A 25650-nucleotide genomic window follows, 5' to 3' on the forward strand; every position below is an offset into this window, starting at 1 on the left:
CTGGTTGATACAGGAATACAGCTCCAACCAAAAACCAACTCTTAAGCAGCCGGCACAGAGCGCCTGAGATGCAGCCCCACAGGATGCAGAGTGACGCTGGCTGGCTCTGAACGGGCAGTACGTGGTGCTGGAATAGCACAGGGGGCCAGAGTGAGGTTAGTAAATACATTACTGAGAGTGAGATAAATACATGCAGCCACTAAGCTGGTTAGGTCGATAATCAACGCTCACTGCAGACACTGAGGCTGCAGTAAGGTTGGACAGTCCCATTCAAGGAAGAAAAGCAATTTGAATGTACAGAACATTTAGCATGTTTTAGTGGTTTATAATAGATCCTGCTTAGTGCATTTTATTGACACACACAAAGAGTGCTTTCATGCACACATTGACTTTTGGAATATTTTCATAAAAAAGGTGCTTTTTCAGCACTTGTTCTCAATCAGATCAGGGGCCAGCTTGCCCTAGACAGAAATGGTTCAGTTCAGTGGTTGACACAGGTATCTAGTGCAATTTGAGATGCCCTGGGCTACTCAAGCTATCTGCACAGGGCTGGTAGATAAGGCAGAGGACCCAAGGAGACCTGCAGCCTCTGATAAAGCAGCTGGAAGTTAGATAGGCTACTTGACAGCACTTAAAATTACACTAAAGAGTATGTTTAGGCAATTGAATCCTGAAAGGGTGGGACTTGAGATCTAGTCAATACAGTCAATGGAGCCCAGTGGGCAATTCAGCTCAGGCTGAAGCTAGCAGCATCTCAGCTGAATCACCCTCCAGTCTCCACGGAGCCAGCATACAGGGCTCAGTGCTGACAAGGGGACTGATGACTAGGGACTGACTCAGTTGCCCACACTGAGGCATCCTGTGCCATCTGAGGTATCCTATCAGCTTCCACTGCAGAAAGGTACAGGTCTGTGTTACACCTACCAGCCTCATGCACGTGTCTCAACTGCCGCAGGGCATGCAGATAGCACCAGGTATCTCTATACGGCCAAGTGAGCTGACCCCTGGATCTCCAACAGAAGCTTAGAGTGTATATGGGACACCTACAAAGAGCTAAATTTAGATGCCAATCTCAAACTAAATGCTGCCCAAATGAAAGTAGCCTTATAGCTGCTTTAACGTGTGCCCAGTTAGCTCTGGCACCCAACAGCCTTTCAGCTGTGCCTTGCTGCCTCGGTCACAGGACCCTCTGCATGGTTGGTGCCGTGCCACTATGCTGGCTCTGCTGCAGCCGGGATTCCCTCTGCTGCCTGCAGATTTGCATGTCACCGGATTCACTGTGTACCCTGGCAGCGTAAACAGCCAGCGCTGGATGCCAGTCTTGTAGGAGGTGGGGAGCACAGGGATGAAGTGATTATAGGACTGACATCCATCCTGGTAGCCAAAGAAAATCCAAATTCATCAGCAATCCCACAGCCAAATGTAAGGCCTAAATCAAAAAACAGGACATAGGCACCACAGTTGTTTTTTTTCCCAAAGACTATTTGTTTTTAATGTAAACTATATGAACTGTCCTGGGAACAGGGACTTGGGCTAATGTGCTAAGGCAAGACTAACAACCAGGCTACCCTTTCAGGCTCATTTTGGTCTGCATATCCTCTGGTCTCATAGTCTTGAATTTTTGGTTGTGCTGTGGTCCATCTGTAATAAAAAAATTATCTGCTAGGTCTGCTAAGGTAGTCCAAGTATTTTCCTAGGAGTGGGTTTAACTCTAATTAAGCTAAGGAGGACCAAAACCCAGTTTTTCCACTTCTAGGGTAATTAACCAAATCCATGGGCTATCATATGAAAGGCAGTTACCAGCTTAGGGTTTGGTTCTTTTTGTTAATCAAAGTGGCAGTGGGTCTGTGTTAAATGCTGAATTCAGTTCAACTGGTCTAACAGTCTCCATCACATCAGCCCTGGGATCCAGAATGCACCAAAGCTCCTGCCGTGGAGATCCTGTGGGACTGGACTATGCTGGGTGGCAGCACTGGTGTGACAAGGCCAGCTGCTCAGCTGGCCAGCCCTGGGCTTGTGCAGCAGGCAGAACACAAAGCGCCTCCAAAACATTTGGGTCCAGCAAGTTCAGGTGCCAGTCGAGACACAGTCACTGACCGGTGCCTTTTTTCGTTGATCGTTTTGGTTAAGTGCTCAAAAACTTCCCAAATTCTCCTTCAGGTGCCTGTGTCTTTCTGTGGATTAGGGTCTCATTTTATCTAAATCAAAACTGTTGCAGACTCAGAATAGGACTTAGATCAGGGGAATATAAATGTCTAGCTACTCTGGAGTGTATGTCAGTGTAAATCAACACAACCGTAACACCCCTTAATCCATGGGATTCATGGGATTCAAAAATCATGATGATCCATCATGAAACCACAGTCTCTGGTTTTGGCCTGACATATGCAGGGAGACACCACAGCTCAGGCTGAACCTTTAAAAGTACCGTGTGTGCACCTTAAAATCAACTTCACCTGCAATACTGAAGATAACTAGTAAATTCAAACTGGAAGAAGAGTTAAACGTTTTCAAATATGAAAGCAGTAACTGCAATTTTGTTACAGCAACAGAGGAGACCTAGGAACTTTAGGGTTATTTTCCCCTTTGTAGTTTGGCACTGCATTAGTACATTGTACAGGGCATCTTGTATGAGGAGAGCTAAGAAAAATATTAAAACCAGTGAGCTAAGAAAGCAGTTTTGTATCAGTTTGTCTTCTTTGATTTTATGAACTTAAACCCTCAAAATTATATCAGTGTTGGTTTCTTCTAGGGTTACTGAGTAAATGATCACAACTTGTTTTTTCTGACTAGGGGTATTGGAATGTGTTTGTAAAGTAGTCATTTGCAAAACAGATGGTGAATATACAACTACTTTTTTTTTTTTTTCAGGGGGTTAGGGAGGAAAAGGCACATTTGGGCTTGTTCGAAGTTCCCTGCTCATCTGACTAGGGAACTTAAAAAACAAAGTGAAGCATAAGATAAAGTAAATCTTACGGTTGAACTATTTTCCTTATATTCCAAATCAGGGAGGATGAAGTGAAAGAAGCCACTTTTTAGCCAGATGAAAACAAAACAAAAAAGTTTTGTCTGCCACAGTTCAGTGCATCATCACAGTAGAGACAGACATCTAGTAAAAAAGAATGAGGAACTCTTTAAAAAAAAAGTTTTCCAAGCTTCTGAGAGACAAAGAAGTTTGCAAATGAATTAATTCAAGACTTTTTAAAAAATGAACAGTTGCCTCTAGGACGTAGGAAAACACTGTAAAGTATCTACAATACATTATATAAGTGGGGAGAGAGAGAGCACGCACATGCGATCCCAAATGGATCCATATGACGAATGTAAGTTTTCTTAAGTTGCTGGCTTAAATGGGAATGGCAGCCTCTCTCCAAAAGTGTGGAAGTGTATCTTAAATACACTTTGACATTTCAGCTTGGAAAGAGATGGCTGAAGAGGCACGTTGTAGGGGTCTGCAGACTCCTGAGCAGCACAGACAAATGAACAGGGGATGACTATTCACTATTTGTCAAGATACAAGAAAGAGGCTGTAACCAATGAAAGTATTGCATAAAAGGTATCAAACAAAAGAGCATTTTTCCCAGAGCCCACAACCGAATTCACTGCCCTCTGATGTTGTGGAAACAACAGTATAAATGAGTTCAAAAAGCAATTAGAAGAATAAATAGAAGAAAACACCGCCACGGTATATTAAACACAAAGATGTGGCTACAGGCCCTGGTTCAGAAAGAAATACCCACCTATTGCCAAAAAGTGGGAACAGACGCTGAGGGAAACATTACTGTGTGTTTACCCACTTAAATTAATCTTCCCCTAAGCATCTGCTACAGGCTCTGTCTAGCTAAATAAGCTTTTGGACTAATAACAGTACTGCTGGTTTTCTATTTTGGTTAAATTCTTCTTTCCCAGGGTATTTCCAACTAAAGCAATGCAAAACCATGTCCAATAATAAAGCTGGGGGGAGGACTATCAATAAATATTGTCCAATACATTTAAAGACAGAGGTGAGAGACTGATTTAAGTACAAAAAAGAAGCCAGGGTACCACCACAGAGGCACAGAGAGAAAGCAGCAAAAAATATGTTAGAGGAAGCAGTATTGTAATACAGCATTTATAGAAGTTGAGAATTTCAGAGGAACAGAAAGAGCTTTACTATTCACTGGCTGAAAGAGGCTTGGAGCTGTAAGCAATGATACCATGTCTGGCTATTTATTCTTTTGGAGTTCAGCATTACAGCAGATATTAATTGAATTATAACTATAATGGGATTATACCAAAGAAACGCCAGCCTACATGATCAGACTCTAAAGACCTGCCAGCTGGGCCAAAAATCATTATGGGTATTTTCAGAAGTCAGAAATAGCACTCACCAAAAATAGAAATACAGTTTCCTCCTCTGTCATCTCCATCGTTCTTTGTCCCCCTCTGTCTCTCACTTGCAATTTTACAGGATTGCCATTATCAAAATAACTTTAAAGGAACTTTGCAGGAACTTCCTTTGAAACTTTGGGAAATAATGCCAAAAGTATACCAGCGTCCAACACTGGTACAAAAATATATGAATCAGGCAAATTCTGATTTTATAGTTAAGCTTGTATCTGAAACAAATGTAGGGAAGCAAGTTTCTCCTCGCCCCACCCATTCTTTCCTTGCTGGTGTCTCAAATCGAAACTATGGTTGCCCTTCTCCTTACCATGAAGACTACATCATGAGACTACGCTGCTTACCACTGATTGTGTTCCTCGGGTGGAGGACGTTGTAACAGGCGTTATAGTGATAGTACTTGTCACCTTGCTTGCTGCAGGTCGCGAGGACAGGTTGTTCCGGGGCGAGCGAAGGACGGTACCGGTCACAACTTCTTTCTCTGCTGCTATGTTCACCGGTCTGACTGTTATCACAGGACTCGCGCCATCAGGTGCAGCACTGGGAGAGCGTTTAAACTGGGAACCTAAGTGGATGTGGATTTTGTTGTCTTCTGTCGTAATAATGTTGGCATTGGCATTGTACTTGCGGATTGGAGTCGGGACGGTTTGTTTTTCCGGTGTTACTTTGAAGACAGCCCTTCCCATGGTCATGTCTTGTGACTGCGGAGAGACAGAGATTTCTGCCGGTGCTGCAGATGTTGATACTGTCATAATCTGAATTGGCGATGCAGGTCTGTCAGCAAAGGGTGGTCTCCCTCCCTCTGGGGACTTTTCCCTGGAGAATGTTGTTATAGTGACTGGAGACATAGAACGATCTGGGCCCATGGGACTTTCACTGCCTTTCCCTTTTTGGGGCATAACGTTTGGAGAGGGAATGATGGTTATTCGTGGTTTCTGATTTCCCAAAGTAGGAATGACAGTGGTACTTGAAAAAAATTCCTCTGAGGTTGGACTGGTTATCTCCAAAGTAGCTGTGCTGTTCTCATGGTCTGGTGTCACCCGAATATGAAGAGGTTGACCCTGCTTTGGTGAAAGGACAACCTCCCCAGGATGCGCTGGACTACCGTGGGTTCGGGCTCCTTTATCTGGAGTTCCCTGAGCCCCAGTTTCCCTCTTTCTCATCCATGGTATCCAAGATTTCCTCATTGCAAGTTCATTCGCTGCTGGAGGATATCTCTCGAGCACTGAAGAACGCTCCATGGGTTTTTTCAGACCTACCTGTCGCAGATTGCTCATGATGTGATTCTCCTCCTGGAAGGATTTCCTTATAAACACTGCTGGAGTTTCTTCTTCTGCTGCTTCACTGCTTATGGCATCTGTTTGCACGCCAGTGGACGTCACGGGAACATCAACCATTCTTCGTCCATTTATGCTGGGCCTCAGAGCACGGCTATAGCGCTTAGAAAGCTCCAGCTCTCTTGTTAGGTTCAGAACTTCCTGCCCCATGCTCTTGTTTTTATTTTCTTCTTCCATAAACCTTTGCTGCAGAACCGAATAATCGACTTGGAGCTGAGAAAGCTGGTCTTCTTTATTCATCAGCTCATGGATTTTTTCCTTAAGAGCTTGAACTTCTGCTTTCAAATCTCTGCTTTTGGCCTCTTCCAGCCGAAACCTGTGCCTCAACTCTGCCTCCTGGCTCACTGCTTCACCTTTTTCTATTGCTTTGGTTTTGGCAATCTGGAGCTTCATCTCCTCCAGCTGTTGAGAAAGAAAGTTAGCTTTATCCTGCTCAGTCCTAAATTTCTGCTCTAGCTGATCATATTCATCTTCTGTCTTCATCAAATCTCCTTCAACCACTTCCAATTGTTTGAGACGTTTTTTCAGTCTTTCAATTTCAACGGTAAGTTCTTTAATCTTATTGTCCTCATGACAACCATGCTCTGGTCCTTTCCGGGTTCGACCTCTTGTAATTTCTCTTTCTACTTCCTCCATACCATCAATTCTTTTCTTTAACAGGTCAACTCTACAGCTTAGTTCAGAGGATTTTTCTTCCTCACTTCTCAGTTTGCCAATTAACTCATCCCTTTCCTTTGTCAAACTAGACACTTTTTCCTCCATTTCGGATTTCAGTTTCAAAAATTTCTTACTTTCTTCTATCAGTTTCTCTGTTACATCCATAACTTTCCCTTGTTCAACTTTAAAATTCTTGTTTAGACCCTCAACCTTTTTTTCCTCCTGTTTTATTTTTTCCATCATATTTTTTCGTTCATCAACCAACATTACAGTAAATGACTTCAGCTTTGTAAGGTCATCTTTTAAGCTTATTTCAGCCTTTTCCAACTTGCTTTCTGATGCCTCAAGGTCTTTCACTCGAGTCTTCACCACTTCCAACTCATTTATCAAATCCTTAGTCAAATTCTTTTCTTTCTCCAAGTTTAAGTGTAGCTGGGTGCATTCAGACTTACTTTTACTGAAAGCCTCTTCCAGCTTCTCTAGTTCTGACATTCTTTTCTGCAATTTTTCCACTTCAAGTTTCAACTCTTTGCTATGGTGCTCTTCCTCTTGCAGTTTATTTTTCAGCTCTTTACACTGGGATTCAGTTTTTGTGATCTCTTCATCTTTCCCCTCCATTTCAAGCACACGCTTGCGGAGGTTTTCCACTTCTGCCATTAAGCTAGAGTTCCCACATTCCCCTTTTGCTATTTTATTTCTTAGTTCTTGAAGTTCCTCCTCAGCTTTTTGAAGATTCTTGTTAGTTTCTTCTAGCTCCTCTATTCTGCGCGTCAACCCCACTAGCTTAAGCCTTAGCTGTCTATTATGTGACTCTTGATTAGCCAGTTTAGCAGTCATCTCCTCATGTTCTTGAGAAAATGATGATGATTTGTGTTCAAGTTCTGCCTCTAACTTCATCAGTTTTTGTCCATCTTCTTTTGTTTTTGCACTAATAATTTTAAGCTTTTCTTCTTCCTCCTTTAGTTTTTGGTTTAAGTCCTGTATTTTCTGGCTTTGTTGACCAAGTTGTTCAATATGCATTTGTCTTTCATCCACCAGCATGAGTGCAAATGATTTGAGCTTGACTAGTTCTTCTCTTAGTTTATTGAGTCTCTTTGTATGTTCCTTTTCCTTCCGGGCTTGATAGATCTTCTCCTGCTCAAGAAGTTTCTTCAACCTGAAACAAGTTAGAAGAGATGCATTAAACTAAAATATATATATATATGTGTGTGTGTGTGTATTTCTCCATTTTTAAAATCACCTTCATTTTATCAAATTTTTTTTCATTAATAACCTAGGTAGTCAAGAAATAACTACCTACTACAGTTACATTCCCAAACCAAATATTTTAAATTACAAAAGTTAACTGAAAACTATATAAAATCATCTAGAAATCTAAAAACCAGTGAAATTTTATACACGTATAGATAACAAATACATCAGGTTTTAATTCCTTTACATTTATTTCTCTGTTAGGATGAGGTTGGTAAAAGTCTATAATATCCCAAAAGGACAGGTATATCTACTCACCAATCCATTTATACCAAACTTGTTTTACAAGGTGGATTCCTCCTTATGTCTTGCATACACAAAAATGTGTAAAATAAGGTAAAAAATGAAAACTAAGTGCTATATGCAGCCGTACATAAATGGATCAATCCTGGTTATAAATAAACCAGCAGGACAGGAGATTACATTAGCACACAACTGATAACCATCTGGGCATCACAGGCATAAGAAATTAGCCGGAAGATAAATTTGCCAGCACAGTGACTATTATGTTAAAAAGTTTCTTCTTCCAGGCACATTTTCATTTACAATAGTAGATTTTGTGGACTGCAAGGGCCAGACTAATCAAACCTTTGGCTACAGCTAACCTCAGCTGGAAAATGCTCTTCTCTATATAGTCTGTAAAGCTGTATTTTCAGACAACATAAAAGCTCGCAATACACAAATTAGGTGTATCCTCAGAAAGATAATAAAGAACTACATTTTCTAGCCTTACCCATGCAACATTTCAATGGAGAAATTATTAGTAATGGAATTATTTTATATCTGTGATTTATATTCAGGGTACGCCGACATCAGCTCAGGAAGTGCCTGCACATATTGTAAGCACAGATTTATGAGGATGGTGATCCTCAGCTGACAAAGGGGTAGAGATAACACAGGAACATATCCCCTACTAATGTATGTGAGAGCCTTATTGTAAAAGCAGCAATACAACTTAGAAAAGAAGACACAGGTATGCACGCTGAATTTACTGTGAAATGACATGTTTTTCAAACCACTGTAAAAGTACCTGCCGCTCCCATATCCCCTATCAAGACACGTGTGATGATTCAAATCCACTCGCTTTGCTCACCCTATGTCTGAAGCTCTTCAACTTCTTTGTAACTGACACGCAGTGAAGTGATAATAGCAGAGCAATTTACCACCTGTTAACTAACTTGCAATAACTGGAACTTCCGTATCTTAGCAAAGATCAACTTTTATCAGTATTTTCATCTTAAATGTTGGACTGTAGATGGTAGTGGGTGAAGCACAGATATGCATTCCTCTCTGCTGCCCCAGCAATGAAGTGATGCAAAGAGCTCCGGGGCACAATGTCATACACAAAGGATGTCTCCCGGAGCCCTCACCTGAACTCTAAACTCATAACAACAGCCATATTAATTTGGTCCTCCAGCAACTGTTAATGTTTCACTCCTCGTTCCTCGGGGACCAGAACGAACAGGAACTGGAAAGAAAAGCTATAAGAAAAGAGAAGGAAATCAGAAACCAGAACACAGGATGCAGTAGGTAGGGAAGGAGAAGGCTGAAGAATACATTTGAAAACAAGAGTCGGATAGGATGTGGGAGTAAGAGAATAGTAGGAACCAGCAGGAGAGAGAAAAACAAACAAACCTTACAGCCAACCTTGCTGGGTCACAGATTATTCTCAAAAAAATCTCTTTAGTTTTGGCAGCTCTTTGGAAAGGACTGAAAAGGCATACTGGTGGATGCCTCATTACGGGTCAAGTTAGAATGTCAAAAGGTAAAAAAAGACCCGCTGCCACTCACAAAGCACGCACTTTTCACACTGAAGAAGGAACTGTGTTAGCATGCAGTATTATTCCCTGGCTGCTCTATCACAATACTTTGTGCAAAAGTTTCTGCCAAGAACTCTCCCTCATCTCCCCGAAGCTACATTTTAAAAGAAATAGTATGCGAACTTCCACAAAATATTATTTGCCATGACAGAACAGTGTGCCTTAACCTGGTGGTGTCCTAAACGACCCATCTCCCAAAGTCATGAACATATATACGAGAATATGAGATCTTACAAACAGAGAACACTTCCAGCTTCCCTTGTCCCACAGAAAAATTTCAAGATGACCCCTATACATTCAAAAAACAGAAGACAGCATTTTGTTTTCTTTTTAACAATCTTGCCACTTGAAAGCCTATCTAGAGATGCTCAGAAAACTGCCTATGATTTTGAATTCCTAGGCTGTTCATAAAGGGCACCTGTGATTTTCACCCAGCAGTCGCTACAGGCAGTACACGCCAGCCAGGCTGCTAAGCAGAGTGCAAAACAATTCACTGGCCCCACGATCACCTGAGAGTCTACTGGTGAATACTGCTGAGAAAGCCCCTCACTGGAAAAAAACAAATACCTGTTAAACTAAGACAAAGAAATGTCAGGGATGAGACTGAGCAACAGGACAAGAAAGCACATTAGCAATGTCACTGCCTTGCTGTACCTAGCAGGAGAGTTAGCAGTGGGGAATAACTGGCCTGACCCCTCTGGGAATAGCAAAAATAAAGCACTGTAACTGCAAATACAGCCAGGTGAATTTGCTGACATGTGTGTGCTGAACAAGGGTCAGAAGCACCGTACAGCATTTTATCCTCCCTCAGCTTTTATCCAGTGAAACTAGACTGCCTAAGATTTGACAAGTGAACTTTCACAGAAGATACTTGACAATACTTCTGTTTTCCATGGCCAGGGAAACTGCTTCTAAAATCTGGTTCTGTGAGGGATGGATGGGAAAGCACAATCCAAATCTGTGCAGTTGCCAAAGTAATAAACGACGCCTACACCTTTTCAGTGTTACTTCTAAAATAAAGCTGAGTTTAAGCTTGCTCCTGCTTTTCTATCTTTGGTACAACCCTCATACCTCAGTGGTTAAACTGGAATTTCAGTAGGGTTGCAAGGTGATGTTGTCCCCTCTTGACCCTTACAACTGATTTATTATCAGGCTTCTCATCTGACTGCTGCTGCTAATGTTTGCTAAGTTACGCAGACCTGCATGGGCTCCAGTGCAACACTAAAAGCACCTCAAAGACTCACAGCACCTGTGTCTTCAATGTGTTATCCAGAGCAACTGCACTCTGGATCGTCAAGAGGTTGAAAGCACCTGCATTCAGGGTCAAAATAAGCAAAAGGGAAAAGAAAAAACCCAAAACCTTTAATAATGAAATGGGGGGCTAGATACAGCCAAAACACTCACAAGCCAACAGTTTGGTATCCCCAGTCCAGTCCCTGTATTTGCTGTCTCAGTTTCATTTTTTTAGAGATGGGGAGAAGTATTTGGATAAAATTGGATAATCTGCATTCATCAGTAAGAGTCTCAGGGGCTCGGCATCCGGACCGCAGCAGGGAGACAGGCAGATCTGCTCCAATTCCCTGTGGGGAGGGGGACTGTACTGCCTGCTCCTCTGTGAACAGCACTGCTGAGGTCTGTGCAGCACCTCTTTTCCCCACGGGTTACCACACGTATCATGTCAAAACACGCAGCTCAAGTCATTCCCTGAATACATGGGCTTCTGCTGCCATGAGGGTCCAGGTGGTCTCTCCCTCTCCTTTCTTTCTTTTGCCATCTGTCCTCCCCACAGTGTTTAAAGAATGGGTGCCCTACAGCTGTCCAGCATTCAAGATGATCACGCTCCCCTTTACAGTAAATGGGATAAATAAAATAGCAAACCCTTACGTACGAATATGTGCAAACTGTTAACTGCCCCAGTTAAAAACAAATACCCCAGGACAATGCTGTTCCCTGATTTTGTACCACAAAGGAAGATGCCTCTGACCCTGACTGGCACGGGGCAGGACACTGGACTACAAAAGCTACTGATGCAACCTTGCGCGGTACCTGCTCCATCGGGGAGCTGCGTCTCCTGCATCCTTCCACAGACTGCAGCGCTAGCTGTTCACAGCCACACCGGGCAGCGCTAGGGCAGCAGGAGGGAGGTCTGTGGGCAGCAATGCCGGGGAGTTAGGAACGTGTAGACTTTCAACCACCAATCTCAGCTTGTAGAGCGGGCAGACACCAGAGTGGAGGAAGAGCAACTGCAGACTCAGTTTTAACCTCCTTCATGAACAGTGTGCTGGAAGCAACCAGCAACCAGGAAGGTGGGAATGGATGGGCAATCACCAGGCCCTCCCTGTCCTCCTTCCTTTGGGTTTGGTGCTGAAGCATTTCATCGCACAAGGTCTTTCTGCTTCCCCTTCCCTCCTCCAAGCTTCGGATTGATCATCAGAAGTGCAATGGGATGCTGATAGCTGCTGAACCCTATCCCTCCAGAGATGTGGCTTCATTTCTTTTATTATGGTTATATGTTTGTGCTTTGTCCCATCATCCCTGACTGCCTTGCTCAGTCAGGGGCTAATCATTCCTTCAAGTTTGGATGGCAATTTTCCCTTAAAGCAAAGCTGGCCAATACCATACTTCCCCCGCCCCGCCCCTCAGCTACACGCCAGCTGCCAGAAAGTCCAGTTACTCTGTCAATGTATTTGTAAGAGACAGTTCTGGGTTATGGCATAGACAGAATTTGTAAAACAGCACATTGGGTAAGTTGGGAAGAGGTGTCCAACACAGGCAGGGCTCCAGTCTGCTGCAAGCGCGTCCCTGAGTCTGCCCTGAAGGATGGGTGACAGAGGACATGGATGGCTCTATCTCCTCCTTCCAATGAGGAACGCAGAGTGGTTGAAGGGCTTCTTGCTGGAGTCTGCTGGTTAGCCATCAGGGTGGTTTAACATTCTCTTTAAGGCTGATCAATTCATTGAATCAATAAAGCTACAGACTTTGCTTAACCACATACGTTGTCTTTCCTGTTTTATTTCTGCAAAGGTCAAGTTCAGTCACTGAGGTGCAAAGGAGGAACCCCACTACCATTTTCACAGCGTCTCTTCTCAGACCAGAGCGAGACTTCAACACGAATTATAACTTACAGCTGGAGAATAATGTTTTGGTGGTTTTGAGAGACATTGCAATAGTTTCATACCAGAAGAGCTCCGATGGGCATTACTGGATTTTAGTTGGGATTAATTTTATTTGTAAATGGTAAAAGCAGTAGCAGCAGCAAGACCTTAGCTAAAATCAAGCATTAGTTCTTGTCTACATTTGCGAAAGAAATTACAAATAGTGGTCAGTAATCATTTTCTTGCCTTCTGAAGGATCATAGGCTTCATGACTACATTTGAAATACAATAAACATAGCAAACTAGGAACTACAAAAACTGTGCTAAGCACTGACAGCTGTTAAGAGAAGCCATTCGCCAAAGTGGCTTACAGTATTTTAAGAAAATACGAAGAAGTTTCAGTTATCAGGGGAAAGATGCTCAGTGATTTCCAAAAACCACTTCTCCCCTCAAAAAAGCATTCACTTCAGAATGTTTTAAACAGGGCATGCAAAAGTGAAAAGCCCCCAAAACATTTATTGAAAATTACACCAGTGTTTGCAATGCCATTTCCATTTGTACTTCCATCAAGATGAGAAACAATATCACAAATGCTCATGCGCCCTTTATCCATCTCTAGCATAGAAATGGGCACCCACCTACACGAGGAAACCCTGCTAAGGCAGGGCAAGCCAGAGGATGACCTGAAAGAACATGAGCTGCCCCTGCGGTCTGCGTACGTGTGAACATTCTGGCACCACATTTCAGCTGCGTTGGTCTGGTTTAGCTCCCTGCTTTGCAAACAGACTAAGCCAAGCATCCCAAGGTGTCTTCCAGTGTTTAATGAAGCACTCACAGGAGGGACTAATGTGGAGGGCAATCTGGAGAGAGGTGGAGAGCCATTTCCCCCGCTATCACGACAGGGGCAGCGGGAGGAACAGCAGGTAGAAGGAAGAGGATGGGAAGGAGGGAAGCAGGTAAGGTCTCTGTAGGACCTTTTAACTGAGTTTGTACACAGCCTGGAGGTCCACAGAGCTCCTCATTGCTGTTCTAGCACAAAGCCATCTCAGATGTACTGCTCCGGTGGTACCCCTGTTTTGCCATTTAAATTCCGAAAAGTTTGTTGCGATGGGATGTAATGACTTCTATCCTGTTTTGTAGACGGCCAGTAAGTGGGGGTTAAGAGAAGCACTTTATATGAGGACATGGTCACTCTAAGGATGAGCTGACTGATGGCTGATGAAGGCTGCTTCCTCCCCGAGGGGCCAACAGCGTTTCTGCCACTCACGCAGCAATCCCAAGGAAGCACTGAGAAAGCAAACGCCTTCGCAAGCTTGTCTTTCCACTTCAACCCTTAAGAGTTTGCTACTGCATATGCAGAGTTACAGAGTCTGGACAACTCCCCAGTGGTAGCTAGAAAGCTGCTGCCCATTAAGTGATTTGAGAGGCTGCTCGCTCGAATCCCAGGACAATGAAAACCAGCAAGAGGTGGTTTAACTTAAAGTAGTTCCCTCTTCTTTTTTTTTTCCCTGTTTAATGTACAACAGCTGATTTTGAAGATTATTTCTACAGCCACTGGGAAATCCTCCACATGTCAGGACTATTTCTGAGTGCCTCTGTGTTTGGGGCCAGGCTGGGATACCCAGAGGTTGAGTTTCAGTGATTCTGAGCACTTAGAATTTCAGCTAAAATCAGAGAGAGCCAAAAGGTAGTCAGGCTCTCTAGGAAGCAAAACAATCAGCCCTAATACTCACGTTGGGCAACTCAATATTAGTTAACACTTTCAAATCATCAGCTTCATATCCATCACAACTGAGAGAAGAAAGATGTAGATGAGATCAGATCCCATGGCAAGAAAAAGAATAAAGCCCATCTGTGTTACGTTTTCCTTTCTATCCATTAAACTTTAAAGCCAAGGAACAGAGACAAATGTTTGAATGACCTTGCTACAGAACTTCCTGAGTTGCTGTTCAGTTTATCACAGGGTCAACTCTGAAAACAAATAAAAACTTGTAAAAAAAAAAATAGTTATCAGTTCTAGTGACTCTAAAGACAAATTTTTGTGGCTACCTACTATACAAAGTTAAAGTGTAAAAACCCTGCATATTCTTCATTGCTGAATCAACTTTTGAGAAGTGGCAGTATCAAATTATATCAAAAGCAAATTAATAATCTTGCTACTTCAAAACTACATGACAGTTCCCAAATTATACTGTAGAAAACATTTTCTTTACTTAGGGGGACACGCTGCTTGTCTTCTACAACAATATTTCCTCCTCTTTTTGTTTCTAACACTGATTTTGTAGAAATTAAAATCCAGTTTGCTGAAATAGCTCATTTGTGTTGAAACTGTCTTACTTCAACTGAACAGTGAGTAAGGGCAGTATTTTGGAATAAGAACACTTACTAGATTCAGTGTCCCACCACCTTTCCAGCACCTTGTTCACCTAAGAAAAGCACCAAAGATCTTTAAGAACAAAACACGTCCGAAATCTCTTCAGGCTAAACAGTATTACAACTGGACAGGCACTTTTTTTCCAGCCCCCCAATTAAAACAGCCACATTAATTTCGCAGGTCGGAGGAGGGGAAGGGGGATGAGCGGAAAGCGTGCAAACAGCATCTGTGAGAAAAGGAAGCAGCAGCGCTCAGCTGAGAGATGAAGTTTGCCAAACCTGTCCCCGAGCTGCGATTATCCTTCCCTGACCCCTCGATGCGCTGTCCGGGCGAGGAAGCCCCGCAGCACGACCCCGCCAGCTGCACCTTCCAGGGCTCCAGCCAAACATGAAAATCAGCGCAGTTCTGCCCCGTCCAGCCCGGCTGAAGCCGAAGCCGGAGCCGGAGCCGGAGCCGGAGCCGGAGCCGGAGCCGGAGCCGGAGCCGCGGCGGCGGGAGCGGGGCTGCCCCGGGCGCACGCCGAGCACCCCGGGGCCCCCCCAAACGCAGACCCCGCTCCAGCCTCCCGCCGGCGCCTACGCTTATGCCCGGTGCCTTCAGTCAACCAGTGAAGTGCGCATGTACCAGAACAATCAGCTCTGCTCAAATAAAAAAATAATAATTAAAAAAATCTGAATTATCTTACCTTATAATTAGACTTTTTTTTTTTTTTTAAAGCAACCAACAAATATTAAAAAAGGAAAATTTTGCAGCACGACTCGCCCCGCGCCGGCTCGGCCCCTCCGCCGGAGGGAAGGCGCCCTCACGCCGCTGCCATGTCCCCCGCGCACTGCAAGGTGACGGCTGCGCCCCGCCGCGGGGGCCGGGGCCGGGGCCGGGGCCGGGGCCGGGCCGGGGGGGGCCGGGGAGGCCGGGGCCGCGGCGCAGCATTGTGCGCTCGCTGCCGGGGCAGGGGGAAGGGGTGGAGCCGCCGCCGCGCCTCGGCGGGGCAGGAGGGGTGGAAGGGGTTTAGCTGGCTGGGTGGCGGGCTTCTGCCGGCGCTTCCTTTTAGCACCGCTTTCCCGGAGTTTATTATTGACAGCCCCCGCCGGGCTCACAGTTTATAGGTTAACGATTAAGAAATAATAATTTGATCGCAGAGAACCCCTGTGAATTGCTTTCGCTTAACTGAAGCGGGATGCTCAAAAGCGATGCTTCCCAGTCCGAGCTGCCAATTCGTTCCTCTGACTCAAGAAAAGTTCCCGTTGCTTTTCTCTTGTCTTCCTGGCGTTTGAAGTGACAGTACTACTCTTGGTAAGCGCTGGCCGATCTTAAGATCAGTTGATAAAGGCATGAATACATGAAGAAAATCCCCTGTGGATTTACTATACATGCATATTTGTTTTTGAAAATTCATGCATAGTAGCAAGGCTAACTGAGAGTCTGTGTGAGGTCTGAAAAGCACCATTCTGCTAGCTTCCTGCATCAAAGAAGTCCTAGATCAGCCCTTTTGTTGCCAAACCAACATAAAAGAATTTGGGGATTCCTTCTATTTGCCTAATGATTCCCTAGATTGCCCACGGTCACCTTTTCAGTCTTTACAAGGCGAACTAGAAACTGCTCTTCCCTTTCCCTTCCCTTTCTCCTTCTTCACCTTTGCTTTCCTCTTCCTCTTCCCCTTCCCGTTCACTTTCCTCTTTTCTTCAGAAGCTTGTAATACCCAAAAACACTGAAAGCATATCATGTCAAATATTATTATCCACAAAAATGGACCAGTGTGTGTTTACATTTTTGAGAAACCATCTAATTTCGTGTTCTTTCAGTATTTTTCCTTAGGACCCTCGCCTCATACAGCATGCAGGCTGGACAGTGCTCATTTGAAAAGCAGATGCTTAATGATTGATTTTATGCTCTTTATTCAAGGCCCTATTTACCACACACTCTTCAGGCTCTGCTGAGAACGGAATTATTTATTTCTGGGTGGGAGACAGAAGCACAAAAGGGACTAGGGTTTTGGTTGGGACACCTGCTTCGGGGTGCGTAGGATGTGGTTTTCAGGGCGCTGCAGGGTGGGTGCTGCGTGTGCTCAGATCACAGCCCCATTTGCCTCCAGCCCACGAGTAGATGCTCCAGACTCCTGCACATCAGAGCCCAGATCTCCAACAAGCTCCCCAAAATGGGAATGAGTCTTACAGTGAAAAACGTTCACAACCCATGTAAATTGGCTTCACGACCCATGTAAATTAGCTTCACATGACTTAACTAGCACCATGTAGGAAATCCGTCACACAAACTCAACAGGGGTAGAGTCACATTTTCCAGGGAAACATATACCAGCCTTAATAATTTTCTTCCTTTTTATATTCCCCTACCTCATTTACTAAATACTTTCCAAAAGATGAAGTTGGGGTCCTACAGAGAAATCGTTGCCTCCTGTGTGCAAAGCTGATGCATCTCAGTATGTTTCTATTTTTCCAGTATCAGAGGAAAAGTTTCTGTACAAAACTTGTGTTTGATTATGCAATTACAAATGATCACATGCATCGAGCAGACAATGTTCTGCTTAATCTACTTACCGTGTCCTTTGCAATCCTAATAACTGTTCTGGTATAGCTACATATTCTTTAAAAAGAGGAAATTGCACGCACAATGGCAAACACTAAAATAGATATCCACCATCAAAATTTAATGATGTGGCATTATCTTGGCACTTAGGGAGGTTGTCAGAAGAGTTTAGATCCTTTAGATTGCCTGCATAACAGTCTGCACTCTGAGTTAACAAAATAATTGATAGCAATAGCAGGTTGTCAGCCTCGAGGCAGTTTGATACCAGAAAGGCATAGAGCACTTTGCAAGCAAGTTTCAAAACTATCTGCTGACAGACAGGTTTGACTGTGATCAGCAGCTGAGAGCAAGGCTCTGCCCCGCCGGCGCTGCTGGCTCTGCAGGAGGATATCTGGTCACACACCCCATCCTGGCTGGCTCTGGACTCCGAGCTCATTGCACAGTTCGTCCCAGTCCTGCTGCACCCACCATTCAGTCCCAGGCTCCTTGTGCTGGTTTTGGCTGGGATAGAGTTAATTTTCTTCACAGTAGCTAGTATGGGGCTATGTTTTGGATTTGTGCTGGAAACAGTGTTGATAATACAGGGATGTTTTCGTTACCGCTGAGCAGCGCTCACACAGAGTTCAGGCCTTCTCTGCTTCTCACCCCACCCCACCAGCGAGTAGGCTGGGGGTGCACAAGAAGTTGGGAGGGGACACAGCTGGGACAGCTGACCCCAACTGACCAAAGGGATATTCCATACCATTATGACGTCATGCTCAGCATATAAAGCTGGGGGAAGATGGAGTCCTGCTTCTGTGGAGATGGCTGAACACCTGCCTGCCGATGGGAAGGAGTGAATGAATTCCTTGTTTTGCTTTGCTTGCGTGCGCGGCTTTTGCTTTGCCTATTAAACTGTCTTTATCTCATGATAAGCCATGAGTTTTCTCACTTCTATCCTTCCGATTCTCTCCCCCTTCCCACCGGGGGGGGAGTGAGCGAGCGGCTGTGTGGTGCTTAGTTGCCAGCTGGGGTTAAACCACGACAGCCCTTCTCACCTCTGCACTCTATTTCTAACCCCCACCTCTCCCAAATCCGCAACCCTCCTAGGTGTCCCCTCATATCTGCTCTGGCTCTTCTTTTGTCCGTGATGCCATGCTTGGGCCAGGCTGGAACTCCAAGTGACACATCTTTCCTCATCTGTGTTTTCATGGTCTCAGCTCAGAGCAGAAATTTCAGGGATGTCAGGAGGATCCTAATATTTATATTAGGAAAGCAGCTGTGAGTTTATAGCAGTCAGCTTTGTACAGATGTGACATGAAGAAGGGAGGGGCCACTGGGGGTCCAGGCCAGAAGGGATCACCCGTCTCATGTAGTCCAACCACTCACAATCACAGCAGCCATGCAGTAGACTTCTGCCCACATCAGAGACCTCAAGGGATTACCTCTACCCATCACAAATTTGGCAGCAAAAAACCAGCAGCCAGAACTATAGCATGCCACAAGAAGACCAGAGCATGACTGAGGGCATTGCCAGTGTCCCTACCTGGCAAGGGATGTGTTAAAGGGAATGCCCAGAGGATGCCACAGAGCCTGCCCCAGTCTAAGCCACTGCCTCTCACCTTGGTGCAAGCAGAGTCATCAGGAAACATGTGGTGTCCTCCAGAGGGTGCTGCATCATAAAACCACAGAATGGTTGAGGTTGGAAAGGACCTTGGAGATGTCTAGTCCAGCCCCCTGCAGATCCAGTTAGAGCAGGTTGCACAAGGCCTGCTCTACTTGAGTCTTGGACACCTCCAAGGACGGAGACATCACAACCTCTCTGGGCAACCTGTTCCAGGGTCTGACCAACCTCATCTTGAAAAAATTCTAAATTAGGCTGGATCACTAAGACAAGGCAACATATACCACATACACTGCCTCATGATAGTCACCAGCGGCACCTGTGACCACCAGAGGGGACTTATCCCAGACTGCCAGCTCCCTCAGCTTACTCTGCAACTTAGAAATAAAAGCACAGGGAACGTGATGTCGAGTCACTGAAGTTTTCTGCATGCGAGCCAGCAGACAACTGGCTGCAAGACTTGTTAGAGAAACTGCAGCACTGTAGTGGTGAGCCTACACACCCTGCACTAGCTGAGATATGTCTGTACCACCACACGACTTCATAATTAAAGTATTCTCCATCACCAGTCCAACTACTCCAGGTACCCACCACTATGGTAGTACCAGAGCTATTGAGGACATCACACAGGATGTCACAGCTAAGGTCAAACAGGCCTTTAACCTTTAGAACTTTTATTTTACTGCATAGGAATCAAATTATGTGTATATATAAAAATATAAAGGTACTCCATATGTTGTTATTTCTCAAGAGTAGCTTCACTTTTAAGTCACACCAAAGGCTGGGAAAATCTAACTTGTTGCCCAGAATTTCATGAATCTTTTTGTTTATGCTTTCATTGGGATCAAGTAGCCCAAGAAACGCATTCCTGAGTAAAGCAGCACTTGAAATATTGTGAGACCAGACAGGAAAAACACCAAGAAATAAAAGCAGGGGAGGGAATAGATAGGAATCTCAAATTCCGACTCACCGCTGAAAGTGAGAAATTGAACTGTGCATTTGGCACAGTTGTCTGCTATAGAGGAGAGTAACTGGGAAGCAAAAGATGGAATTGGTTTAACTATTTAATGATGTGCTAATAGACTACACATTTCTTTGATAAGTTGCTCTCTTTAAAAATTCACTAAACTCTGCACAGCAATGGATTCCTCTTGTGGATCTTAGAGGCTTGTAACAAATTATTGCCTGATTATAAAATTCTCTGTAAACAGGGCTTTGCAACCTTTCCAGCAGACCGCCCTGCTCTCTGTTGGCTCTTTATCTTCAGTGCAGAAACATATGTAACATTTATAGCCAAGGCAGCGCTTGCAACCCTCTCCAAGTTCTCTAACATGTTACAAAAAACCCAAATATTTCTGTTTGTGCAAAACAAAATTTTCCTAAATTTGTGTTTACTTACACACATGAAAAAGTACACTGTGTTGCTTGCCAGGCTTAATTTTTTTGTTCATAAAACATTCAAAGCAGTGAAAATCTTCCATTATTATTTTTGGGGTTTTTTTCCTTCTTTTGGTAAGTCAAACTCATTTGGTAAGTCAGACCTGTCCTCCACTTTCTACTTAGCCAGTTGCCGACTCTGAGCATAACAGATACTAATTAATTCAGTGGCATCTTGATAGAACATGAAAACTTTGAATATTGAGGGAGGGGAGAGGCTGATTTTAATATGCTGCTGAAGATATAGCGAACAAGGTGATCCATTGGGCCTTTTGGAGACAAATAAATAATGAAGATAAATACAGTAAATTCTTGAAACATGACCTTGTAGGAAAAGCCTGAGAAAAAGACTTCAAGTTGGACTCTGTGCTGTTGTATCTCAGGCAATACATTTTATATGGCATACGTCATGCACACTAAAAAACTTCATTTAGTGAGCTGCACTGACAACTGGCTTTGTTCACCTTTGTTCTTATTTAAAACAGGTTGTTCCATGCAGCTGTTAAAGAAACTGTGCGCGCGCGCACACGCACACACATTTGTACACAGGCTTTTTTATGACTCCTCAGATCTTTCTAAATAAGTCATGTTGCCTAGATTTTAAATTCTTTTTCTCTTTGCAGCATGAAAATTGTCCTACGTTAGGATCTGCTGCCTTTTATGGAAGCATGATTCAAAAGTCTAACAAAAGCATTTCTGGCTTTGTTTTCCTTTTCCACTTTTTTTTCCCCCTTCTGGTTTTCTGCTTTCTTAACGCTTGTGTGTATCCTTTTGATATCTGGGAAAGTTCAGCATCTCCAATACTGGTGGGACTCCCTGCGGTAAAAGTGATTACAGCTGAAGTAGGACCCGTCTACATCAAGGATACTGTTTTATAGTATGATTTGATCATTATTTTGTGAATAAGCACCAACAGTGTCATAGAAGTAGGCTGTGGCCTTTTGACCAAAGCATCTCTGGAGTCAGGGGAAGAGGTGTCCAGGACCTCAGAGAAGTGCATATGGCAGGATGGTTCCTTGCTGCCCGCTGTGGACCTGCCATTTTTAGCGTTGGCTGCTTCACATATCCATGCTTTATGAGAGCATCCCACTAATGCTGTCTTTACCTGCTGTGGTCTCCACCCTTGTTTTTCTGAATTATTTACTTTTGATATCCTAGGTGTTCATGTGGAAAAATGGTGCGGAGGAGTGAGCTTGAGGCTTCGAGAGCAGGTAGAGCCGTGGCTGTTCTCAGCTTACTGGGAGAGACTTAGACTTTTGGCAGTGTCTTGGCCTCTTTTGATCAAGCTGGGTCTGGGACATGAATTAAGCCTGACTGATTTTCACCCCTGTGTTGCTTTTGTCCTGCTGGCAGCTGGCTCTCCGTTGTTGCCCCTTCTGCTGTCTCCCCCTCACCTGACTTCTCCAAGTGTGGGTTTATAGAACAGAAATACTCCATCTAGAGGTAAGGGTCACATTTTTAAGCATGACAATAAGTAATGCATAAAGAACAGTGGTGAATATTCCCTTACTGGAAACTGAAAATCAAAGCAGAATTACTTTTTTCCCTAAAGTGTATCATCTGTTGGTGCAAAGAAGTTCTGGGAAGTCCCAGTGCCTGTGCTATACTGCATCAAGCAACACCATCAATATGATGCCTTCTGCTTAATTTTTGCTGTATTTTTCTTTATATGTCTTCTTCTGCTTGCAGCTCCGTCTCTCTTCCATCTTCATCTCTTCACCATCTTTCTTCCCTCTGTCATCCACCTGGAAGGCTCTACAGCGCTCTTCTTTCACCAACAGCTAGTTCCCCTCACCACTCCCTCTGTTCTCATTACTTTCCTAATTCAGATTCACTTCCCATATTCTTTGTCTTGTGGCTGCCATCCCCTGCCCTAAACCTGCCTCTTTGCTATTCCTTGTCCTTTACCTTTCAGTTCCATCAGTTCAGTTCTTGCCCCGTTGCTCTAACTCCTGCTGACCTTTTCTGGACTTCCTTTTCTTTTGTGCTTCTTCTCACTGACCCCTCCTCGAAGCAAGGTCATCCAGTGACTGACTGGGACTGAAAGGCACCTGAGTCCTACACCTAAAACTAAAGGTTTTCCACCTCACTGCTTCCCATTTGATACACCACTGAAATAATGTATTTGATAGAGTGAATAAAACAAGTGGGCAGGAAAAACGAGAGAAAACAGGCTCCAAAGAATTGCTGCTTTGTTGTAGCATCAAGCAGCCCAAGCGATGGTGTCTGGAGTCACCATGACAGGGTCTCAAACACGGCAAAGTGTTAAAAAAAAAGCGTGAAGAGGTTTAAAATCTGTGTTTAGGAAGTAGCATCATTCATATAATTGCATGCACTGGGCTAGTCAAACATGGAAAAGCCCACACAGCTCTACAACAGCAATGCAGCTTGAGAGCAAGAGTCTGCTCAAGTGGAGTCAATATAAAAACTCCATCTCCCTCAATGCAGGGTCTCAGATTTTTTTAGAAATACAGGCTATGTATGCACTGGTTTATATCATATTTGGCAACCTCAGTCACAGCTTGACATAAGGATAAAACAATATACACTTATAAAAGCGGAGAAAAATAAATAATCTCATAAAGATTCCTTCTTGATTTTTAAACATGACTTCCTGTGAGCACCATATTCAGTGATTTAGCAAATAATGAATCTTCAGTAAAATTTTCAAGTGCTGTAAAAGAGCAGTCAGCGTCTGCTTTTATGAACTAAAGAGAGATTGATAGATTTTAACAACATCAGCACTGAGTAATCCTGGCTGTCACACCACATCCTAATACGCTGTGTCCCAACTGTCAGTCTGAAAGGCTATGAAGGTATTTCTGTTAATTTTCATGCCAGGACCCTCAGCTCTTGCCCTGATCACAAAGGAGCACACACCTGCCCACCACATCTATCTCACAACCCCACCTTTGCTAGTGCTTTTTGCCCCTGTGTTCTGGAGGTGCAGCATAAATGGACAGCTCCCCCCGCCCAAAAAAAAACCCCAAAGAAAAAACCCCTACACCTACGCAAAGCTTTTCTAGTACCACATAGCTAATTTACTACAGCTCATGCAATTCTTAGATTTGCTGCTTGTATTAGAAGATTTGTGTCTATTGAGAGGCAATTATAGAAGAGACTGTCCCCACTGTACACCCCACAGCACTCACCCAGGGGCTAGACTCTCCCGAGATTTGAGCTATTTTAACCTCCTACTTGTAGTTGCTTAGAGCAGGATCCAAAAAAGACTCACATAGATTTCTGGAATGCAATTAACGAAGAATTTAAAGAGGGAAAGATTAAAAAAACCAAACACCACCACACATATAAATCTGAATGTTCATAGGCACCTGATTTTGGGGCAGATCTGTATCTCGGTGCCCCAAACTTGCTGTTGCACATCCTTGGAAGTCCCATCATCTTGCCTGAGCTGAACATCATTCTCCACCTGAGGTTATTTGGGCCTCATGAAATACATGTCTTCACACAGAATGGCGAGGGGCTTGTTCCGAGGACCAGGGAGACAGGGACTGACCACAGCTGTCACAGAAGGACGGGAGCCATAGGTGCTTCCATTCAAAGGAAGGCTTGCAAGGGGGCTGCCTCTTGCACCAGCACCTGCGAGCTGCATTACTTGCCCAGGGAGTGGCATACCTGGTTTTATTTCTCTCCTCAGTCTGAAATAATTCCAGCTTGTACTACCCCTTTCCAAGATGATGTCCTGATCACCAGCCTGTTAAGCATTTGGACGGCGAAAGGAAAGGACAGGGAAAACTCATGTACCCAGACAGAGAGCAAGCAAGGAGAAACCAGGCCAGTTTCATACAGTAATTGTGAATTAGAAGGTGCTCTTCTTGCCTCTGCTTGCCTTAAAGTTTCTTTCTACCATGTCTGTGTTGCCCTCTGAATAACGGCAGGGCTTATGCATCCTGGCCCTACTGTTTTCTAATCAGGTATTTGGTTGTCAGCTGTTGACTTCCACTGAGCATCCTTGCTTACAAATCATTATTATTTTTAAAAATGTTATAGTGACATAAGTGTAAATGATGCCTCACACACAAAGAGAGGCAAAATCAGTTTGGAAAAGCTTACAGCCTCCTTGGTAGAATCAATAGGCAATATTGACCAAAAATAATTCAAAATACAAAGGCGTTATGTGGCTGTAGAAATTACATAAAAATAACATAGTAATAAATTATTTTATCATAAACAGAAATGCACATAGAAGTTATATAAAAATATAATCATACAGGAAATAAATATTGTTGATAAGTGATTTTGTTGGAGAGCAAACTCCTATCCAGGAGCTATAGCTCCACTCAAGAAACTGCTGTATGTAATACATTTATATATGCATATGTATACTTCTACAGGTACAAACACACACACCCCCCATTTTAGCATTTTCAGAGTTCCTACCCTGATTCTCATTAATCCCATTAATCAAGAAGAGCTCTACTGACTTCAAAGGAATTGCACTAGTGCCAACTTTGTGCTCATAAAATCCAGCGTCAGGTTGGCGTTTTTATGGATTAGTTATTTCCTAAGACCCAAAGAAGCTGGATGCAAAGAGCTGAGTGTGCTACTGATGGACACAAAGCGATAGTACCTGCCAGCGAAAGCAAGTTGGACCAACAGCACATGGTCTGTCAGGTAAGGACCTGAGCCAGTCAAACCAGGACACACTCTTCATCGCAGGATTAGCAGTGCCCACAAAGCGTGAGCTGTGCAACAACTGCGAGCAGCAATGCTCTATCCTCTGCACCACCCGCCTGCCTGTCACCAGTATGGACACTGTTTTGCCCCTACTGTTTTTGGAAACCAGGGTTATATCTCAGCCAGTAATTTGCAAAATGAAAAAATGTTGAAAGCTATGCATCATTTTAAAACAAGTTAAGTCATCTAGGAAAAGCCTGATATTTAAATGATGAAAGAGAATACATCTATCCCTTTCCAGTTCCTCTGAAAAGAAACATTTTAAATGGACCTGTACAGGAACTTTCATCCTGTGATATATATACTTGTCACCAAGAGATACTTTTTCACCTATGACATAATTGCTATCGTCAGAAAAGCATTGCTGTCACCCTGCTGTAATTTAGCCTCATTTTCTGCTCATTTCTTTATCTTTTCTCATTAGGGCATTGCATAGTCAGCTACATTACTA

General features: G+C 43.8%; 1 protein-coding gene across 12 annotated transcripts in view; it reads right to left on the bottom strand.

Annotated features, from left to right (window-relative positions):
- Positions 1-25650, bottom strand: part of FILIP1 (filamin A interacting protein 1) — a 118900-nt gene that overhangs the window by 12697 nt on the left and 80553 nt on the right. For 7 of the 12 annotated variants that reach the window (XM_076333093.1, XM_076333089.1, XM_076333091.1 and 4 more), the window contains one exon: positions 4728-7533. In XM_076333093.1, the coding sequence (XP_076189208.1) occupies positions 4728-7533 (2806 nt within the window). Of the gene's footprint in view, positions 1-4727; positions 7534-8998; positions 9063-14929; positions 14980-15195; positions 15255-15602; positions 15751-25650 lie in introns of those variants that run through there. The other 5 variants (XM_076333097.1, XM_076333099.1, XM_076333100.1 and 2 more) reach the window with 5 other exon arrangements.

The sequence above is a fragment of the Aptenodytes patagonicus genome, chromosome 3 (genome assembly GCF_965638725.1).
Source record: "Aptenodytes patagonicus chromosome 3, bAptPat1.pri.cur, whole genome shotgun sequence".
Classification (NCBI taxonomy): Eukaryota; Metazoa; Chordata; class Aves; order Sphenisciformes; family Spheniscidae; genus Aptenodytes; species Aptenodytes patagonicus.